The sequence below is a fragment of the Pituophis catenifer genome, unplaced genomic scaffold (genome assembly GCF_029215685.1).
Source record: "Pituophis catenifer annectens isolate HBS135680 unplaced genomic scaffold, rPitCat1.0.hap2 SCAF_2, whole genome shotgun sequence".
In the NCBI taxonomy this organism is placed as follows: domain Eukaryota; kingdom Metazoa; phylum Chordata; class Lepidosauria; order Squamata; family Colubridae; genus Pituophis; species Pituophis catenifer.
The window spans coordinates 233,861,163-233,875,099 of record NW_027256882.1 but is presented as its reverse complement, the minus strand read 5'-3'; the positions used below and the strand labels follow the sequence as shown (position 1 = coordinate 233,875,099).

Genomic DNA, 13,937 nt, shown 5'->3' with positions numbered 1-13,937 from the left:
AGGTGGTTGAGAAAACCAGTAGCAAAAATCCCTGCCTCCTCCCCATGCCCAGCTGAGCTGCGCAATCATCAGAGGCATTTTTTTTATTTTTAAAAGCATTTTTTCTACAACCTCTTCCGCCGAAAAAATGCTTTAAAAAAAAAAAAAGCTTCTGATGATCGTGCAGCTCATCTGGGATCGTCAGAGGCTTTTAAAAGCATTTTTTAAACAACCTCTTCAACTGAAGAGGTTGCAGAAAAAATGTTTTTAAAAGTAAAAAAAACCTCTGATGATCAGGCAACTCCACTGGGCCGAAGAGGTTGTAGAAAAAATGGTTTTAAAAGTTTTTTTTAAAAAAAGTTGGCCACGCCCATCCAGTCACATCTCCCCCCACCAAGCCATGCCCACAGAACCGGTAGTAACAAATTTTACATTTCACCACTGCCCCAAGGGCTATATTATAGTAATCTAGTGTGGACGTTATTATAGAGAGTGGGTAACTAGCCATGTTATGTTTCCCCAAAAAGGAATGTAACTGGTACATCAGTAAAAAGCTTGCAAAATATGCTACATGCTCTTTGTTCCAGTTGAAAGTCCAGCACCTGATTAAATCCATCCAAAACAGAAGGAATACCATTTCCCGAAACTGATAAATCATTAATCAACAGGAGTTTTATTTGTATGGAATTACTCTTATCCAAATCTGTCACTTATTCCAGATACAGATTATAAGGATAAATGTAAAGAAGAAACTGAATGGAATATAATCAGTTCATAATTAAAATTAAATTCCGGGTTCCCTGATGACGTATCTCAAGAAATATACTATATACTGTGGTGATGTTGAACAGCAAGCAATTATTTATGAGACTTTATGGGAACTGTAGCATAAGTCTTATAGTGCTACATTACAATCTTCAATACAGTATCATATCTAATGCTAAAAACTAAAAAACTGAATTTCTAATCGGAAATGTTAAGAAGGGCCACCACAATCTAGCACTCTGTGTCATACAGTAGCAAAATAGCTACTCTGGATAGGATATTTACAGCTCTCTTCATTGTTTTTCCTCAACAAATGAAGTTTGATAACATTAATTCTATTATCTTCCTCAGTCATATACGGCAGATAGTTAGAATAAGTGTCCAAGGAGATTTTGGGAATCGGGGTGTAAGTAATACATCTAGTAGCCAAAAAGGATTTTAAAATGAAAAGATGATTTTTATAAATTAATGGTCCTTTTTTGGCTTTTCTTTTTAAATGTTGAACTCTGTCTCCAATCACCCATCTTTAATCTCAGTACAGAAAGCAAAGGACAAAAACAGGACTACATTAATCAAATATGTCAATAGGTGGACTATCAAGAATATGTCTGCTTAAAACTATCAGACAAATTTTAATAGTAGCAAAATAATGAAATGTAATACTTACCAACAAATTCAGGTGTCCCAAAAATATTCTTAAACTCATTGCTGAAATCTATTTTGTGTGCTAAGCCAAAGTCAATGATCTTGATGTGTGGTTTTGGTACATTTCTATCCAGCAGCATTATGTTTTCAGGCTTCAAGGAAAAATATTGATTGTATGTGAGCAATTCCAAACCACAGTCATACTTTATTTTTTTTTAATGATAAATTCTTATGGGTAAATGTAGCCCTTTCTTGACAAGAAGTGTCTGCAGGATTTAGGCTTTCATCAAAATGACAATAGTAGTATTGCACCGTTGTGATGCAACTTTTATCTCTTCAGTAGACATTATAACAGTGTACATACAAAAGTGGTAAGTAATCATTTCATCATTTATCCCATCTTGATGATACCTGAGGATACCTCTCTCCCTGGATTTTTTTTATCTCTAATAAAATGAAGCTGGACAAATACCAATATACAACTATATGCAGACATACATATAAGAGTTTCCCAATGTATACTGTGTATAGAATATCCATAAAGATATGACTCCATAAATGTAATCAGTAATCTATTATATCCTACTTTATTCTATTATTCCATTACAATCTATTCTAGTCTTGGCATATAAAGAACCTTTAAAAAATCTTTTGTTTTCCGGAACAAAACTTTACATTAGCATTTATTCTGGATACCCAAATTGTAAGGGGTATTTTACGTAGCATTTCCAAGGTTTGAAAAAGCTGCTTGTTCAATGTACCTTAAGATCAAAATGTGCAATTTGCAGAGAGTGCAGATACTTAACACCATTAAGAATTTGCTTGAGAAATTCTGTGGCCTCCTCTTCAGTCAAAGATTCCTTTTCAGCTAAAAAATCAAAGAGTTCACCTCCTGCAACGCTGTAAAAAATAGGAGCTTTAATTATGACTTGAACACTTTTCATTAAAAAAACCCAAATGTGAAGGATTCTGCACATTTTATGAAGAAAAATATATACTCTTAAAAGCTTTAAAAGATTATGAATAGATTTTGAAAACTATTAAAATGTTTATTAAAGTTGCCAAGCATTAATAAAGATTTATAAAGATTTTTGGCCTTTAAAAAACTTCTCCACCTCAGAAATATTCTTTTGGTTAAATGTTTTAAGTATTTTTCATGCTACTTTATTTTAGCAATTATGTTTTAAATTTAATTTACGAAAACATGCTTAAAATCACTTTTAAACAAAGCAGAACTGGCAAATCTTTGCAAAAGATAAACAGCAATGTCATATCTTAAAAACAAAACATTAGTTTAAAAAATAGAGTGGGAGGAAAAATATGACACATGGTTATTCTCCAATTATGATGTAAAATCTATTTTCCTTTGTATTCAAATGTGTTCTAAGTCATAGAAATTAAATGAGTCTTTCAATATTACAGCACACTTTCATATGTTCTATATATTATTGGATAGTCTTTGAATGGAACATACATATTGATAAAACTATTAAATATTTTTGTTTTCACTTTTAAAAAAATCAGAAATGAAAACATTCCTATTCCTATTCTATCTATCACATTCTCATAGTGTTGAGTTTTAGCCAGCATGAAAAAGATCTATGGTACTTTTTAGCATATTTTCTGATTAATATTTTTTTTCTCCATTCTATCAGTTGTTCTCAAGTTAGCAATGAAATACTTCATGAGGTATCTCTTCTTACAACCACCATCCTAGACCAAGAGTGAAACTTTTTAAGGAGACCAACTTCCTGAATGGATGTCATGCTAAAGACCACAATACAAACAACAGGCAACAGGCAACCAACCTCTGATTTAATTAAAATATTAACTATACTAAGATGTAATATTAACATATTAAAATTACACTAAATTAATTAAATATAGTTAATAAGTAATGCTTATATACTTTGATGATGAATTTCTCTTAAATAACATAATTTGTTGACCCAGCTTTTGTTGTATGCCCATTATGGTGAACCTATGGCATGCATGCCACAGGTGGCATGCAGAGCCATATTGGTGGGCATGTGAGCTCACATGTGTGCATATGCACGCTGGCCAGCTGATTTTTGGGCCTTCTGGGCCCACCAGAAGTCGGAAACAGGCTGTTTCCAGCCTTCAGAGGGCCTCTGGAGAAGTGGGGAAGGCCGTTTTCACCCTCCCAGGCTCCTAGAAAGCCTCTGGAGCCTGGGGAGGGCGAAAAACAGGGCTACCAGGCCCACGTGCCATCATATGCCAAAAGCGGGAGGAAGTCATGTGCATGCGCAGGGAGGGCAGGGTGCATAGAATTATGGGTGTGGAAATGCGCGTGCGCGACCCACCCACCCTGCATTCCCCCCGCTTTTGGCACATGATGGCAAATAGGTTAGCCATCACTGTTGTATGCTATGACGGGTGGTGTAGCTGTCTTAGTATATGAATGTTGAAGCACTGGATGGAACGTTATTATATGTTGTTAATAAATGAGGAAGCTTATATGGAAATAGGCATGTGCAATAGTGCCAGAACACTTGGGCTTTAAAGACAAATATCAGTATTTTAAATTGTACTTGGAAAATAACTGTAGATTGGTCAGACTTACATAAAATAGGCACAGTATGTTCTCTGTGATCGGTTAACAATCTGGCTGTTTCATGCTGAACAATTGGAATGTTCAGTTTTCAAAAGCAGTTGTACAAAAAACATCAAGTAATTCAATCTGGAAATAACAAGTATGTATGACAAAGGCCAAATTCCCATTTCTACTGATTTTAGCCACTAAATCTAGTCTAGACCTTTACAGGGACAACCATCTTATAGATGTCATCCTGTTTTTAAAAGGTCTAATCAGATGCTTCTGACTTCAGCTTCTGGGAAGGTTTTCTTAGCTAAGAAGCATTTACATTATACAGACATCATCTCTTATCTTGTGACACAAAAATCCGAATGATTGATGATACAAAGAATATGGAATCGGTAACCACAATTCAATATGCAATATAGCCTTCATAATTAATGCTTCATAGCGTATATACAATATTTTTCCAGTAACAATTGATTATATGAATTGTTAAGACTCGAATATGAAAACATATGCAAGTGTCTCAAACAACATGTACAATTATATTCTATGCTTATTATTGCTCAAAAAAATTTGTGATAAGCTCCTCTTCGCACAAGGCTTTTCCGTCAGTTTATGATTACTTTATATTGTTTATTCTGCCAATATTTGCAATAGAGTTTACAGACCTATAGATAAATTTTACACAAAAACAAAATATTATCCAGTGATAGACCACAGCAGAAGAGACACAACATCCTGAGACTTCGGATGCTATACTATAGATATATTACCCCCCCACCACAAATAATAGCAACATGTTATTTGAACATAAAAGGAGGAGCTATTTTAAGTTATAGCACCTTAGCTGTCTTATTCAAGCTCCACTGAAAATGTAAGAAGTTTTCTTTTACTACAAATGAAAAATAAATGAATCACTGTATTGATAGTGATTATTTACACATCAAAGCAAGAATCTATTCAATACAAGTTTTGAAACCATTCATGGCTTCAGATTTCTAACATTTTATCAATATAAATGTTTTGCCCAGTACATATAATCTGTGTTTAAAATGTATTTTAGAATTTGTATCAACAAATAGATGTATTTAAAAGAAATTATTTACACTGATTATTAAAATGTGAATAACAGAGAAAGCATATTTTAGTGTTATGATTAAGATATCCAGAGCAAAACACTTGAAGTTAATAAGTTCATATGGTTTACAATTTATTACACCCAAAAAAGCATTTTTTAATAAAACAATTTACCATATTTGTCGCACTATTAGACGCTCCAGATCATAAGACGTACCTAGATTTTGGGGAGGAAAGCAAGAAAAAAAATCTGCTTCTGCCTCCCAGTAATTTGCCTCCTTGCAGCAAACAGCAAAAGGCCTGGTCAGCTTCAGTACAGCCTGATTTAGCAAGAGCAGTTGATTGGCGGTTGGATCGGCCTCCTGGAATACCGCTGATCAGCTGTTCCAGGCTGCACTGCCCATCACTGCCGTCATCACCCTTTGCCGCTGCTGCTTATCGCCGCCTCCGCGTGCCCCATTTTCGGCCTCCACATGTCCTGTTTTCGGCCGGTTCAAAGGCGAACGGACCAAAAATGGGACACGTGAAGGCGGCAATAGGTGATAGCAGTGATTCCAGCAGCCTGGAACAGCTGATTGGTGGTATTCTGGGAGGCTGATCCAACTGCCAATCAGCTGCTCATGCTAAATCAGGCTGTGCTGAAGCTGACCAGACTGTTTGCTGTAAGGAGGCAAATTGTTGGGAGGTGGAGGCTGGAGGGCGGGCAGAGCTTCGGCAACTTTCGCTCTATAAGACGCACAGACATTTCCACCCACTTTTTTTGGGGGGGGCGGAAGTGTATCTTATAGACCAAAAAATACGGTAAATATCTTTATTTTATTGCAATGGCTCAAAGTACTTATTAAGTTTTCTATATAAATGAAACACAGAAGGCCCATAGCAAGTTTACATGAAATAAAGATTAAAAACCAATAGGTTTTTAATCTTTAAATTAAAGATCTCACATAAATAAAGGCAATTAAATAAAAGCAGTTAAAGCAAACGAGAAGATGCTTCGTTCTTTCTTTGGGAAGAAAAGTGGATTACATTATACCAGAAAATAATTCTTTTTTTTTTTTAGCAAGCAAACTGTTACCCAAGCTTTGGGATTACAAACTATATCCCACAAGATATAATTATAGGTCTTAAGCATTTAATGTGAAACAGATTAGTGTAGAAAAACAGCATTATCTCTCTTAATGAATTAGCACCAACATACTTATATGCCTTTATTAATGAACCAATTAAATAATTAAGGCACTATCTAAAGAATTGTCCATGGAGATTTTTAATCCCAGTGGGTTTAACAAAATTAAAAGGACTTTCACTGAAAGTAGCCAGAAAAATCAGCAATATTAACAAAGATTAGATTAACATGATAGGTTTTCATATTAGCAAATCAGCTCATTGTATAATTTATTCATACAAAGATTTAAATTTGCTAGACTTTTTCTTGCTTGATAAATGTTAAAAACCGTTTCTTGCTTGGTAAAGTAAAGTATTAAAGCACGATATAGATACTGTATCTTCTATCTATTGGATGTAAGAACATTATAGATGTCATTTATAAAAGACATGCTTTATCAACTACATGTTCACCATTTAAATGGAATCTAGAGAACAATCTGAAAGTATTGCTTGGAGGTGCAAACCGATTCTCCATGCAAGGAAAAAAGAGGATTAATTCCTAACCAAGAAAGCTCTCAGACTGGCATAATACCTTCTATCACTCCAGGTCTAATGCAGGGAAAGATTTAAAATCCAAAAAAAAAAATAAAAAAAAATCATAATATGTCTTTAACCCTGGACATGAAGAGCTTGCTTTTCATATCTACTATAATACCAATCTTGAATTGCTATCCTTCATTTATAAATAGCTAGGATCTGATTTTTCTATTTTAAAGTAGACAACTCGTGTCCCACTAGGTCATCGTTTCAAAGATATTTCTTTATCTAAACAGAGAAACAACATGACCAGGAGTCAGCATTGGGAATGAGAATGACTTCTGATTTCCTGCCAGCTTCCCCATTGAGTTTTCTTATGGGAAGATGGCTTCCTTCCTTCCTTCCTTCCTTCCTTCCTTCCTTCCTTCCTTCCTCCCTCCCTCCCTCCCTCCCTCCCTCCCTCCCTCCCTTCCATCCATTTATTTTCCAAGAAGAAAAAATGATAAATCATACAGCATTCAATCTTAAAAAGAGAATGAGAAGTATTCTAAACTAAACTGAAAACAAAACTCCTGCCTGGATTAGCATATGGAATGTCCTTTCTAAATATCCATCTTAAGTGAAGAATGTTCTTTCAACTTCAGACAAATCTTCTGAAGTTAAGAGAGTAGCCAAGATTTATAAAAGCTAACAACTAATACAGAAAGAACAAACAACTTAATCTTAGAAGTATCCTAAAAAATTTAAAAAAAAAAACATTATCAACAGAAATTTTACAAAATTATTTTTTTATTTAAAACATTTCTATAGCCACCCATTTCATATGAAACTCTGGTGGCTCCGAATCAGCAATTAAAGCAATAATAATAAAACAGCATAATACATAAATATATTTAAAACATCAATATTAAAAATCTGGCAGTCAAGTTAAACTTCTGACAGTCAGTCTCTCATAAAATCTTATTTCTGATGATATGCCCTCTACAGGTGTGACTATTCTGACTGTATACTTAAATGCACTGGAATTTTTTTCACGTAACGTTAATTCATTTGTTCCTCACTCTTTAAAAAGTAACATGACATTTTCTAGTTTGTTCATAACTGCTGAGAATTAGCCAATAATTACAAGAACATGAATTAGTGGGAACAAATGTTCAAGTTAAACGTTTTCTATATTCTACTCTAGAACTGTATAGATCATTCGATTAAGTGCTCTAAAGCTTGGCAGGTCCTCAAAGCCAACATAGCAAGCTTCAAGTGGCTGTGGCAGCTTCAAGGAACAGATCCAGCAGGGTGCTTCATTTATCAGCAACGCTTCACTGGAAGATTTGCAAAGCTATTAATTGATATTCTTTAATAGAATTGATTTCTGTTTATTAGAACATCACATACTGCTAAGTATGGGTAACCTGATCCCACAGCATCATACTGTTGCATCATATGATAACAGAACTGTTATAGTTCTAAGAATTATAGCTTTATGTTTCCAGCAGATTTTGAAAAAGAAAACTGATGAGGTACATTTCCAATGTATATGTCAGAAATGAACAAGTTGCTTCCTTAGGCCATTCAGACCTTAAGACTATCTGGCTCTCTTGTTTTGCTCAGATAGGCTTTTATAGTTCAGCGAATGAACAAAAAGCACAAGGGAATACTGTGGAAAAAACTGGTCTCGTGTTTGTGAAAAAGAAAAATATGTCACTGAGTCTTGCTTTCAGGCTGTTCAACCAAGAACAGCACTCTAACGAACTTGAGGTTTTGCTCTTGCAGAAGGAATTACAGTGGGGATGAAGAAAGGAGAAGCAGTTGACACTAAGGAAGAGGAAAAGTTAAGAGTGGAAAAAGGGATTTTAAAGAATCAAGCTGGAAGGGAAATAAAACAGGCTGTGGCTGTAGCTCAAGTTGCCTGTGCTGAGAAAAAGAAAGCACAAACATAATTTACAGTCTGCAAATGATTTGCAGCATTTTAAAAGATGCTGATTTAAGGCAAGGAATATTGCTTCCAACATTGCTTTGGTAGAATGAGAGCAGTGATCTTCAAAATGAAACCCAGTTTTCAGAAATTCACTGATTTATTTGATATATTGTCAATCCTTCCCCTGGATTGACAATACCAGCTATACTAAATCTAGAAAATTCTACTCCTGCTATTCCACAAAAGCATGTATTGTCATTTTTGTCTGCAGAAGAAAGAAATGCAAAACAAAAGCCCCTATATTAATTGTTAACTAAAATTAATGATCTTTAAATATGGTAAGCTATTTACAAAAACAATTGGTCCCCATCTGCTTATACCAACTATTCTCCTCCACACATACTTCTCTATCAGAGACGTTTCATTCCCTTTTATATAAGAACAGGTGAGAAAGAAATAAAAATAAAAAGCAGGGAAAGGAAGAAAACAGAAGTAGTGGCGGGAGGGTGGGGGGAAGGAAAGGCGAGGACAAAACTGGATACTAATGAGAGAAAAAGGTACATGGATCAAAAAAGAAACAGGCACTATTAAAAGTTAAAATTCAACAGGCTCAGGTCTTTCCAAGCAGATAATCTTCAGGATTAATTTTCAAAGGTACTCACGCTTTACAGCACATGAAGACAAAGATCCCTGCATAAAAATGCCTTTTATTTTCAACTGTTTATTCTATTCTTATGAGCAAATGTAGAATGAACCTCCCAATGCAAAGATAATTATTGGGAGTGGGAAGGAGGAAAGAGAGGGGATAATCCTTATTTTCAAAACTGATACAAAAGCTTCATTTCCAAAATGGTCATTTCAAACAACTTAAAAATTACTTACAGTTCCAATATAAGAATTACATCCATTTTACTTTCATAGACATCATGGAGTGTGATCACATTGGGATGCTGGATTTCTTTTAATATGTTTACTTCTCGTTCAATATCTTCGCGACTCACTCCTCGACGACTGGATTTTGTTCTCCGTTTTTTAATGAATTTTGCAGCATATTGTGCCCCAGTGGTCTTCTCACGGCATTTTCTTACTATTGCAAACTGGCCACTAAAAAAAAAAAAAGAAGAAGAAAAAGAAAAGAAAGGTAGTGCTTTTTAAGGCATAACAATATCTTGATGGAAATAAGAACTGTTACACAAAAGTACAGGATGTTGTCTTATGTTGACTCCGATCATTGATCTAGCTACCTTAGTAAATCCTGCGTAGGAATACAGAAAGGTGAAATATAAATCACATCAATCAAATAATGGAGCAAAGCTACAAATTTTTTTGCATTTATCCTGGTTTAAGATAAAACTTTCTGCCAACACATTCACATTTTAAATATAGCCAATATTTAACTGCAATGCGGGGGATAAGAGAAAACACTACAGCTCTACCGAAATAAAAATATGTGAACAGAAAAATATGCCACTTTTTGGAAAGCCTTCAAATGAACTTAAATTTAATCAAAATGTATATTTGTATTAGAACATCTATTATATTTATATCTTTTTCAACTTACTCTTTCATCATCAAAAATGGTAGTACTCACAAAAAGATTAAAAGATAAGTCATTCCCCACCCCCGTTTGACTTTTGCTGTCAGGCTTCACACAGCATGGCAGTATCTATATTATCCGGAAACTCAATCTTGCATTCTATAACTAGCAAACAACAGAAACTTCAGACTTGACATGATTAAATATGATGCTTTACTGCAGACAAGAATAAAGTCACATGTAGTAAATCTGTGTAATGAACAGCTCTCTATATAGGCCAGCCCTAGGGTTAAATCTTCAGCCTTTCCTCCCACCTTTTCAAATTAATGGACTTGCAGTCATTTTTTTAACCTAACTTTGAGACTGGGATAAATCTGCTAAATGTGTCTGTCTGTCTGTCTAATTAGTTCTATCTGACCTCTACATCTCTGGTTCCAATCTCACCATCTCAAACCACATTCCTCTCTATAATTAATTTTTAAAAAGAATGTTTAGGTCTATATCCTTCTAACAGGCCATTTACAATCTCCATATATTTGGCATTCGTAGAAAAATAAAATCATGTCAATCCTGACAAAACAATGATTTGGTTTTTTAAACATGTAAATTTTACAGATTTGCTCAAGCAGGTTCTCTATTCTTTCTTTCCTTCCTTCATTGGATATGATTACAGTACATGGTGCAGGGCAGTTTTCAAAAATTTTGAAACTATTTTATACAATGCAAACTTTTTTTCTTAACCATGTTGCTTAGTTCTACTTAATATCTACCGGTATCTATCTACCAGTATCTGCCAGTACCTACCTACCTACCTACCTACCTACCTACCTACCTACCTATCTTTATGTTAGGTATACTTCACTCAGAATTTGGGTAACAATTGCAGTACAGTTAGAAAAGTCATTAATATGTTAATGTTAGAATTTGGAGGTCAAATAAGTACACAAAGAACATATCCAGGGAAACATGAATGAAAATAAAACTTCTGAAATGTGTTTTGACCATTTGTTTGTAAATAACTTTTCAATATCCATTTAAGCATGAAGGGAAAGCTTGTTTGAAAATATAAAACCCCTGAATGTATAAAACCTGAAAAAGAAAAAAAATGACAGAGTATCTATCAGCTATAACTCTTTCAGCATTAGTTACAGGATTTCAAGTAGAAACAAATGCATAAAGTATCTGTTGCAGTGTTTACTTCTAAGAATCACCAATATCCTCAAATATATCATAAAATGTGTGTGTGTGGGGGGGGGGGCGTGCCATAGCATTCAAAAGCATCACTTTACTAAACATGTGCCAAAACTGATACTAATGGAATAAACAGTAGAATTTTAAAATCACTGTAAAGCGTGCTGTAATATTTAATTTAATTTAATTTAATTTAATTTCCAATTTATATACCGCCCTTCTCCCTGAGGACTCAGGGCGGTGTACAGCCAAGATAAAAAACATAGAATACAAATATTAAAACATTTAAAAATATATATAAATTTTGGCCCGAAAGTTAAGAATCACAGACTAATTAAAAGAATTTAAAATTTTTTTTAAAAAATTTAAAATTTCTTCTTAAGCCAACCCGGCTTGCTGAAAAAGATAGGTTTTCAGGGAACGACGGAAGGCATTGAGGTCCTGGATTCTTCTTATCTCCGGGGGCAACTGATTCCAGAGGGTGGGAGCCCCCACAGAGAAGGCCCTCCCCCTGGGGGCCACCAGCCTACATTGTTTGTAATTAAGTAAGCACTGATACCAATCAAAAAGAATGTAAAGGAAGATAATTAGTTTACATAAAGATCAGATATATGTGCAAGTCTACTTCTTAATCATGATACTACCCTCAAATTGAAAACAGTTCTGTTATACTAGTATACTACATCAGAAATTAAAACTGATTTGCAAATCATAATTTGTGTTATGCTATTGATAACTCAGCTGCTAACCACTGACAAGTTAAAGACAGTTAGGGACACCTAAACATACTGATATAAAATGTAGGTCTAAAAAAGCTCTGTTTTGAGCAGATGGAAAATAAAAAGAGATCAGCAATTTTCTCAAAATACAAAATGCATACTGATTACTCCCTTCGTGGCTCATTACCAGTGATAAACTTGCAGCATTCCAATGATCATATGAGCCACACTATTACGAATGTACAATCCCAGAAGGATCGCCTATGACAGCCATATATGGGAGATCAAGTTAGAAATGATCCATTGGAAAATGATATTACAACCGTTTTTTCTCTCCCAACTATGATCAAAAAATTACATTTTTTCCTTTTAGCTGCCTGGGCATCATAGAATTACATTTAGGAATACATTTTTTTAAGGTTCTCACATAGTTAAATCATCTGTCCAATGAAAAGTTGTATAGGATATCTTTACAAGTATTGCTCTAGAATCACATTAACATATTTGAGAACAAATTGTGGGAATTCAAAATGGCTGCTATGATCATGACCACACCAAAACATTGATTTATCAGAGAGAAAATAGATACAGCCCTAAACATCTTTTCAATCATTTCAGCTTTTAATTCAGACTTTAAACATTGTTTATAAAAATCTTGTAACTATCAATAATTTTAAGTAACATTTCTTCAGATGCCTTCCTTTTTATCTGTTGTAAACATTTATGGGACTGAGGTGATAATGTAATTATGATCAGCTATATGATGTAGCTTAAATTTGTGATTTGGACAACATGCAGAGCAAAATGGCTTTTAAGATAAAAGTTTATTTGACCCTTTTAAAAAAAAATAAAGGCCCTCCTCCAACTTATTTTCTATATCTGTATAATTCAAAAATTTGCCCAAATTGTAGCCGTTGTATCTGCTACAGATACTCTGTACTACAAGCTCTATAAGTGATATATCACTCTAATAGTAAGGAATGTGTACACTTGTAATAAATTTTCTATGAGTTAGCATAACATGCTTTTAGAAGGATATCTCTACTAGGAAGCTTAATTACAAAGAATGATACTAATAATACCTACTAGCAGTTCTGCTAAGCAATACCTATGAATCCAGTATCTCATTTCACACAGATGCTTCCAGAAATCCCATGAGATAATTATTTCCCTCCAATTATTCAAAGAACAACTCAGATAAACTTAATACAGTACTAACTGAATGGTTATGTGCCATTAAATTAGTCAATTCACAATCACCACACAAATAGCTCTATCCAGGATGAAGAATATAACATCCTATCATCATTTATTCCAGCTATAGAAATTCAATCATTAAACAAAACATATACATTAAGTAGCAATTAAAATAAACAAATCCACCCACACATATCAACTTATAATTTTGCATAAAAGTAGGCTACTATGTCTGATCGTATATTTGCATAGTTGATCACAGTTTTTATCACAAGGTGTGATGAGTTTAAAAATATAAAGCAAATCTCCTGAAGGTAAAGACGACTGTACATCTCCACCCCGGATCACCCCAACGATGCCCTTGAAGTGATGTCCCGGTGCCTGGAGGCCATACGGATCTGGATGGGGAGCAACAGGCTCAGGCTCAACCCATCCAAGACCGAGTGGCTGTGGTTTCCGTCATCCCGATATAGTCAGTTGACGCCATCACTGACTATTGGGGGCGAATCATTGGCTCCCACGGAGAGGGCTCGTAACTTGGGCGTCCTCCTGGATTCACGGCTGTCTTTAGAAGAGCACCTGACGGCCGTGACCGGGAGGATTTTTTATCAGGTTCGCCTGATTCACCAGTTGCGTCCCTTTCTGGATCGGGACTCGTTACGCACGGTCACTCATGCCCTCGTCACCTCCCGCCTGGACTATTGT

The 13,937-nt window shown here is 34.8% G+C and overlaps 1 protein-coding gene across 3 annotated transcripts in view; it reads right to left on the bottom strand.

Annotated features, from left to right (window-relative positions):
* The window catches only part of DAPK1 (death associated protein kinase 1), a 71,732-nt gene that overhangs the window by 39,618 nt on the left and 18,177 nt on the right, over positions 1-13,937 (bottom strand). For all 3 annotated transcript variants that reach the window (XM_070938682.1, XM_070938684.1, XM_070938683.1), the window contains exons 3-5: positions 9,471-9,692; positions 2,151-2,289; positions 1,412-1,541 (exon numbers count right to left, since the gene is read on the bottom strand). In XM_070938682.1, the coding sequence (XP_070794783.1) occupies positions 1,412-1,541; positions 2,151-2,289; positions 9,471-9,692 (491 nt within the window). The remainder of the gene's footprint in view (positions 1-1,411; positions 1,542-2,150; positions 2,290-9,470; positions 9,693-13,937) is intronic.